The sequence below is a fragment of the Natator depressus genome, chromosome 13 (genome assembly GCF_965152275.1).
Source record: "Natator depressus isolate rNatDep1 chromosome 13, rNatDep2.hap1, whole genome shotgun sequence".
NCBI lineage: Eukaryota > Metazoa > Chordata > Testudines > Cheloniidae > Natator > Natator depressus.
The window spans coordinates 35,757,617-35,766,489 of NC_134246.1; the positions used below are offsets into that span (position 1 = coordinate 35,757,617).

The window sequence follows — 8,873 nt, forward strand, 5'->3', positions numbered from 1 at the left end:
AACTTTTTCAGATATTTCCCTTCCCAAAGGAAATTCAGACTATTCCTCTCAATTATATGTGGTTTAAGGGGTAAAGAATCTAGCAGATTTTGAATTAGGAAGCCAGGAAATGTTTATGCCTTCATTTAAACTTGATCCCTAAGTACATAAGAACGGCCATACTGGGTCAGACCAATAGTCTATCTAGCCTGGTATCCTGTCTTCTGGCAGTGGCTGATGCTAGATGCTTCAGACGAAATGAACAGAACAGGGCAATTACTGAGTGAGCTATCCCCTGTCCTCTTCTCCCAGCATCTGGCAATCAGAGGCTTAGGGACAACCAGAGCATGGGGTTGTGTCCCTGACCATCTTTGCTAATAGCCATTGATGGACCTATCTTCCATTAACCTGTCACATTCTTTTTTTAATCGAGTTATAGTTTTGAAGTAAACATTTGAACAGTAAATGTACTTTCATGCTACAAATTTCTCAAGTAGTTTTGACAAAGCAGAGTTTAGACCTTGTGAGTGACACTTTGGAGAAGTAGTAGTCCCTCGAATGCTATCTGAGCATTCAAGTTTAATTAGGAGCAATTTATAGGATTTTTTTTTTTCATCATAAGAGGGTTGCTATGAATGTTTCCTATCCACCAGCTTCAGGACTGAGTGCTTGTCCACTCTTACTTCAAACTACTTCTTTTCCATACACTTATCTAATCCCTTGACCTCTCTGAAATGAGACCGGGAACTTGCAGGCATGACCAGAGAATCATACGGGACACATGGTCAATGACAATACATAAGATGATACTAACCACCAGAGGGCCCCGCAGCAAAAATCACCTGTCCAGTGAATGAATGCCACTGTGACAAAAAGATATCCTGAAATGTTGCTAAGACTAGATCTGGGCGAATAACTGATTTTTTATTTCTCAGGTATAATATTAAAAATCTCAATTTGAGTCAAAGGACATCAAAAAATGCCAGAAAACGTTGCATTGAAAATGTCAATAGAAATTTAGTTTTGAGTGAAACATAATGTGTCTTTCATTTCACTTCATTTCATTTCTGGGATCTTTTTAACACAAAGGAAAGGAAACGAAGGATGCCTTTCACAATACAGTTGGCAGTGGTGACACTGCACTCTTTAGAGCTTTTAGATCAGTGGTGAGGGCACTCACCTGGCATGTGGGAGACCAAGGTTCAATACCCCCCTTTGCCTGATGGGGAGAAAGTATTTGAATTTGGATTGAGCACAGTACAGCAAAGTGCTCCAGCCACTGGTCTATGGGGTACTCACACGTGTTGCACAGGGATGTTTCCTGTAAAATGACCAAGCCAAGCCAAAAATGTGAGGCAATTTAAATTAATTCAATGCAATTTACCAGAAGCTGGGAATGTGCGACAGGGGATGGATCACTTGATGCTTATCTGTTCTGTTCATTCCCTCTGGGACCCCTGGCATTGGCCACTGTTGGAAGACAGGACACTGGGCTAGGTGGACCTTTGGTCTGACCCAGTATGTCTGTTCTTATGTGTAATGTATTAAAGAAAAAGGGTTTGTATGTAACTTTGGCGCTGTGATGTATCCAGCATCCACGCCCCCTCTGTTTGAGTCTATGCCAAATAAAAATACCTGAGTGACAAAGGCTAGAATCAAACTGAGTTCTTGGGAAGTTGAGTTGAATTAGGGCTCGGAAAATAGGCGCCAGTTCTGTGGGGGCTCCAGGGCTGGAGCACCTATGGAAAAACACCAGCAGCCAAGCTCCCTGCCCCTCCAGTACCTCCCACCTGCCGGCGACCCCACTGATCAACTCCTCCCCCTCCCCTCCAGTGCCTCCTGCCCACCATGATCATATGTTCCATGGCATGCAGGAGGCATGTGGAGGTAGGGGGAGGAGCGGAGATGGGGCATGTTTGGGGAAGGGGGTGGAAAGAGGAGGGGAAGAGGTGGGGAGTGGATGGGGGTTTGTGGAAAGGGGTGGAGTGGGGGCAGGGCTTGGGCTGGAGGGGGAGATTGAGCTTCCCCCGGGTAGAGAGGAAGTCGGCACCTGTGGCCCAGAAGAAATCTCATCAATCTCACCTCACCTCACTTTAGTAGAACAGCACTGAGATGAATGTATAATAAAACCCGATTAAGTGTATTAACAAAGAACAGACATTTCAGGGATACTGAGATCAGAGACACAGAAAATGGTGACAAATAAAACAAAACATATAATCATGCCTTCTCATGACTAAAATGTAACTCAACAGGTTATAATGCTTGTCAAAGACATTTTTCTCCCCTATAGCTGCTTCATAGCGTCACCAACCCACATGGCTGAGGAACGGCTTTTCCTAGATGCAAAGAGCGCTGACCTCTTTTCCCCCTCAGTGACGGATAACAAGATGCCCTTTTGTTTCTCCTTATATTCACCAAAGTTAATTTTCTTTGTCTCAAGAGTTAGGATGACCCCCTGGGTTCTTACTCTGGTGTGTCCTCTGGTGTTTTAGTGCCATGCGGTTTCCTCAACCTCCTGATATCTGGTGTTTACAAATGCAATGCCCATTGTCTCTGGCTCATCCTGCTTGATTTACAGTCGAGACGCAGGCAAATCAACATTCCTTTGTCCAGGACAAGCATGTTTACCAACTCTTCCTCCAAAACACATTTCAGGAACATATTTCCAGCACACATTGATTATTCTTTACACACCATCCATCCATCCATAATGCAATGATATTAATGGCCAATAAGTCACCATCTTTCATTTGATACTTCACATGACATTCTTTATACATAAATATTATCACATAAGAACATAAAAACGGCCACAATGGGGGAGAACAATGGTAGCCCAGTATTCTGTCTTCCAACAGTGGCTGGTGCCAGATGCTTCGGAGGGAATGAACAGAACAGGATAATTATCGAGTGATCCATCCCAGTTTCTGGCAGTTGGAGGCTAGAGACACAAAGAGCATGGGGTTGTGTTCCGGACCATCCTGGTTAATAGCCATTGATGGACATATCCTCCATCAGCTTATCTAATCCCAGACATATTTTTGGCCTTCACAACATCCCCTGGCAATGAGTTCCACAGGTTGACTGCGTTGTGCCAGGTACTACTTCCTTATGTTTGTTTTAAACTGGCTGCCTACTATTTTCATTGGGTGACCCCTGGGTCTTGTGTTATGTGAAGGGGTAATAATGACAGCAAAGTGTTAGGTGTAGTGAGTCTGTCAGGCCTAATATGAGTGATTGTCCGGTGGCTCCTCTGCCAGTTGACACCGAGGGGCTCTTAGCACCCCAAGAACATACTGCACTTGGCCAGTCTGGAGGTAAGAGAGACATGAGAGAGTCGAAAAGACAGCTTACAACTTTCCCACTGGATGCAGAGAGAAAGACCCACCTTGGTCAAGGCAGTTCTTTAGCTAGGAAACCAGCTAGATACCCTCCATGCCTCCCGCACACCACCATACTGTGAACTCAGATCAAATTGGAGTGCACAAACCCTCAGTCAAGCAAAGGGTGAATGGTTCGGAGCTTAAATCAAGACATTGAGACTTGAGATACTCAGGTGTCTTACCTTACGACTGGAAAACTGCAAATATAGAACCTATATTTAAGAAACGGGGGAGGGGGGGTGGGGAGGGAAGAGGGGGAGGGATGATTCAGGAAACTACAGGCCTGTTAGTTAGATCTCAATTGTTTGCAAGCTCTTAGAACAAATATTGAAAGAGAGGGTAATTAAAGTCATACAGGTAAACTGCAAATGGGATCAAATAAACTATGGTTTTACTGAAGGTAAATCATGTCACACTAACCCAATCTCTCTCATTTTTTCTGACATAGTCTGTGAGTTACTAGAGAGAATTCTTCCCCAGGTGTCTGGATGGTGGGTCTCTCCCACCTGATCAGAGTCTATTTGACCACCATATTTGGGGTTCGGAAGGAATTTTCTCCCAGGTCAGATTGGCAGAGACCCTGGTTTAATTTTGGTATTTTTGGTGGTTTTTTTCCCCCACCTTCCTCTGCAGCCTGGGACATAGTCACTTGCTGGTTTTAACTGGAGTAAATGGTGGATTCTGTGTAACTTGAAATCTTTAAAGCATGATTTGAAGACTTTAGTAACTTAGCCAGAGGTTATGGGCCTCTTACAGGAGTGGGCTGCTGAGCTTCTCTGGTCTGTGATGTGCAGGAGGTCAGACTAGATGATCATGATGATCTCTTCTGGCCTTAAAGTCTGTGAGTCTAAGACTCTACTTGGCTCTCTCACACATTCACTGTGTGTCTTGGAGATGCTGTTGAATCTCCCCTTGCCTCAGTTTCCCTTGTGCATAATGATGCACTTGGATGCTGGGAGACTAAATCCATGAATGTGTGTGACACTCCCTGATGCCACATTGATGGGCATATTAGAGCCTAGATAACGAAAAATGTGAAGTCACTAAGATGTGTGTGTGTAGACATTTGTATCTCCATAGAAGTCTGGGACCTGAGGCTAGGCTTTTCACGAGTGTCTACATGATTTAAGAGCACAGGTCCACTTGAAAGTCAGCGGCATCTCGGAAAATCCCAACCATGAACTGTACACTGAGTACATGAACAGGTGTCACACCCTCCCTTTCTCTGGCCACCCTGAAGACATGGGTGAGGGACTCCACTCTGTTTTTTTAAAGAGTCTCCTAAACAGCGATTGGGTGGGAAAATCTGCAATAGGTTTCTTGTAAGCATCTCTTCTTGGACTGTGGCACCATAATTGGAGGTGACCAGTGACCTCATCACCTGCTTGTAGTAAGGAAGGCCATTTCCTTGGAGGGTAGCAGTTTGTCTCCATTCACTCTGGTGTTTGTACCGTCGACAGTGCTAGCATGTTACTGAGGTTTCCTTCTCATTAATCAATGTAAGCATCAAGGGAGATGTCGCCTTCCCACAGAAAGGATAAAAGCAAAATCTTGAGAGGGTCTCTCTTGTAGGAACTGGGCACAAGGCAAATAGCACCATAAAGAACACTCGGAGTAGATCTCTTTCTTGGCACTGTTACAGAACATGAAACAGATGATGGTAGAAGATAAACTGCAGAGCCAGTATCCTGGTCTCTGAATCACTGGGAAAAGGGGCAGTATCTGAAAATCAGCCTCACTTAGAACAGATTTAAAGGTAAAACATTTCCACCATTTCTGTTTCAATTAAATCATGGGATTTTGAAGTGGCAAACGTGAGCTTCTCTGCACTGTACTCCGGCCACCTCACCGGGGTGGTGGGGAAGAATGGTCTTTAACTGGCTAGGAATATTCAATGTGCTGTGTCAAAACTATGTCTTATCATGCTTCTTCTTCTCCGGAATCACTGGGAATGTTGATGAATGTGAATAATTGACTGATCTGAATAATTCCATAGACCAGACTAAAATGAGGAGTAATTCCATTATTATATGAAACAGAATTAAAAGAAGATACACATGTCAAGAAGGTCTGAAAAAATACAGAAGGGTTCAGAGATAGATAGATAGATGGATAGATGAGGTGTATGGGGAAAGAAAGAGAGAAAGAAAGACCTATCCCCATACACATCTATCTATCTATCTATCTATCTATCTATCTATCTATCTATCTAACCATTTCCTATATCTTTCTCCTCCCCCCTTTTTCTCTCTCTTTCTCTCGTCACTCTAGACTTCCTGCAGAGTCCAAATATTTTTTTTTAATCCAGAACATTGAGCTGAAAACGCTAGCTATAATAGCAGACTTGGTGTAATCCCGTTTAAATCAATACATGAGGTTCTCTCATTTAAATCAGTGTGAATCAGGGGTGACTCATTTCTCCTTGCATTCACACTGGAAGTAATGGAGTTATTCTCAGGGCAGTGGCCAAGAATTTCAAAATTGTCTAACCATTTTGTGGTACCTAAATATTAAGAAGGCTGAACTGAGACAACTCAAAGATGCACTTTCTGAAAACCGGATGCCTTGAACATATTTCAGGCAGAACATCCAAAATCTATGGTCCCTTCTTGACCACGGTATGGGGACACATCCAAATCAAAATCCTAAAATTCTCCCACCATAGTAGGAGGAAGATCCTATAGTTGGACAGGAATATAGGAATGGATCCAGAATGGAGGAGTGCAGTGGTCCATATAATCAATAGCCTCTGTTTGACAGCGGTCAGTATCAAATGCTTCTGAGGAAGCAAAGGAATTATATAACACATTTCTTTATTATCCCAGACAGATATTCATTGCTTTATGCCCTGAAACAAAGGTATTTATTTCTCTTATGAAACTATAGATTATGTAATGTACCTGGACATATTCTGATTATTCAAATCAAAATCCAAGTCTTGTGTTGATATTAAGACTGGTCCAAAACTTTTCTGTAAAACTGAAATTTTGATAAAACAACGGCTTTCACCAAAAGGCTCTGCCTTCCTGCAAAATTCTTTCATTTTTACATGAAATGCCAAGAACACAAAATAAGAGAGAACACTTTCAGGCAAAAACAGGAAATGTTTTTGTTTGGTGTTGAAAAATGTTCAGTAATTTTCAGCCAATTCAGTGGCCAAAGCAAAAATAACTGACAAATAAATATTTTTTTAAAAATGTTTTGAGGTTTTAACTTTTTTTTTCAACTAAAAACCAGCATTTCCTTGGGAGAAAATGTCTGTTGACATTGTGAGGGATGGGACACTGAACAAAAAACTCCTCTGATCTTCTTCAGTGTGTTCCATTTTATAATGCCTAAGTATAATGATGTTCAACACTTCAAAAATGGTGAAGAGAAAAACAAATATATTAAAAGGGAGAGATAGGGAGATAAAGAAAGAAATCAGGATTGAGAGGACAACTCTTAGAAGAATTGTGTCTGACCCTCCTTTAAAGAATGGGTGACATTAGGGGTTATTAGTTCATAATGGTAAATGTCTATCTTATGAAACAAGAAAAAAAAACCCATGATAAGAAGGGAAGCCTCAGCCTAGGAGATTATTTCTGCTGTAAAATATTTGGAGTTTAGGGTACCACTGAGGATTTATAAAATTAAACTTTCAGAGTTCTGTCAGGGGTATGGATTGGTAGAGAATTTGTTGATCTCTTGCAGAAGGTGGGAAACTAGAATGTGCATCATCCAAAGCAGAAGGTCAGAGATGCACCAGCGATATGGACACATCACCAGAAGGGGAAGTAGAGGACTCAGCATTTGTGCAATGAAATAGAAACAGTACATTGAAAAGTACCCTGATGTTCTTCAACTGCCAGTTCAGTTTGTTTTCTCTTCCAGGGTAGAACCCATGGCAGACACAGAACTAGGAAACAAAACGGCTGTCAAGGAATTCATCCTCCTGGGATTTGGAAAACTCTCTGAACTGAAGAGCTTTCTCTTCCTGCTCTTTCTACTGATCTACATTGTGACCCTGGCTGTGAACATCCTCATTGCAGCATTAGTTATGGTTAATCAGTGCCTTCATACCCCCATGTACTTCTTTCAGGGGATTTTGTCCTGCTTGGAGACCTGCTACATCTCCACCATCCTGCCCAGGGTGCTGGCCAGTCTCCTGACTGGGGACAGAACCATTTCTGTTAGTGGTTGTTTTGTACAGTATTATTTCTTTGGTGGCCTGGCAGCTACAGAATGTTACCTCTTATCTGTGATGTCTTATGATCGGTATTTAGCTATATGTAAACCACTGCATTATGGAACTGTTATGAATGGCAAGTTTTGCCTCCAGTTAGCAGCAGGATCTTGCATCATTGCCTTTGTGGTTGTCACCATATTCATATGTTTGATGTCACAATTAACTTTTTGTGGCCCCAGTAAAATTGACCATTTCTTTTGTGACTTTACCCCAGTGGTCCAACTGTCCTGCAGTGATACCCACTTGATAGAACTTGTTGCTTTCTGTTTTGCTTCCATAGATATCTTTCCCCCATTTCTATTAACCCTGACATCCTATATCTGTATCATAGCCACTGTCGTAAGAATTCCATCCACTACTGGGAAGCAAAGGGCATTTTCCACCTGCTCCTCTCACCTGATTGTAGTTACAACCTTCTACGGGACCCTAATCATGGTGTATGTCGTACCAAAAACACATACACTGAGAAACCTGAACAAAGTGTTCTCTGTCTTCTACACAGTCCTGACTCCAATGCTCAACCCCCTCATCTACAGCCTGAGAAACAAAGAGGTCAAGGAGGCTTTGAGGAAATCTCTCAATAGATTTGTGCCTTTTGTGAGAATTTGGTGACACTGAGCTAACTCATTTAGGTTACATTAAAACGTGATACCCTGAGCTGTGTTTTTGAATCTGAAAGGCAATCAGTCAATGTCTTGTTCCCTATCATAGTCTTGGCAATTTTGGTTCACTCTTAAGAAACCACTGAAATAAGCACCATCTCTGTCTGCGGCTTTCAGGATGGTGTTTTCAGGAAGATCACCGATGGATTGTAGTTTCTATACGAGTTTTCTAATGAAGTTGATAGATTTCCACTCCATACGGCTAAATTCAGTGCCTTGCATAATGACAGGTTTCAGAGTAGCAGCCGTGTTAGTCTGTATTCTCAGAGTAAATGTGGGAAGATAAAAACACAAAAGAGTAAAGTTCAGAGAGAGAGAGAGAGAAGCAACCAGCTTTACCATAAAAGTTATTTATTGAACAATAGTGATAACTACACGAGGATGGCTAAACCAACATAACATACATTATTAAAGGTTAATACCTGAGATAGAAAAGAAAACAGAGAGAAAGAGTACTTGTGGCACCTTAGAGACTAACAAATTTATTTGAGCATAAGCTTTCATGATCTATAGCTCACTTCATCTGATGCATTCAATGGAAAATACAGTGGGGAGATTTATATACATAGAGAATATGAAACAATGGGTGTTACCATACACACTGTAATGAGAGTGATC

The 8,873-nt window shown here is 42.0% G+C and overlaps 1 protein-coding gene across 1 annotated transcript; it reads left to right on the forward strand.

Annotated features, from left to right (window-relative positions):
• The first annotated feature begins 7,248 nt into the window (after nt 1–7,248).
• On the forward strand, nt 7,249–8,205 carry LOC141997588 (olfactory receptor 6N1-like). The gene has a single exon (XM_074969977.1). The coding sequence runs from the start codon at nt 7,249–7,251 to the stop codon at nt 8,203–8,205; it is 957 nt and encodes a 318-aa protein (XP_074826078.1).
• The last annotated feature ends 668 nt before the right edge of the window (nt 8,206–8,873 follow it).

Coding starts and splice junctions, on each gene's coding strand:
- LOC141997588 (XM_074969977.1), top strand. CDS start 7,249: ATGGCAGACACAGAACTAGGAAACAAAACGGCTGTCAAGGAATTCATC.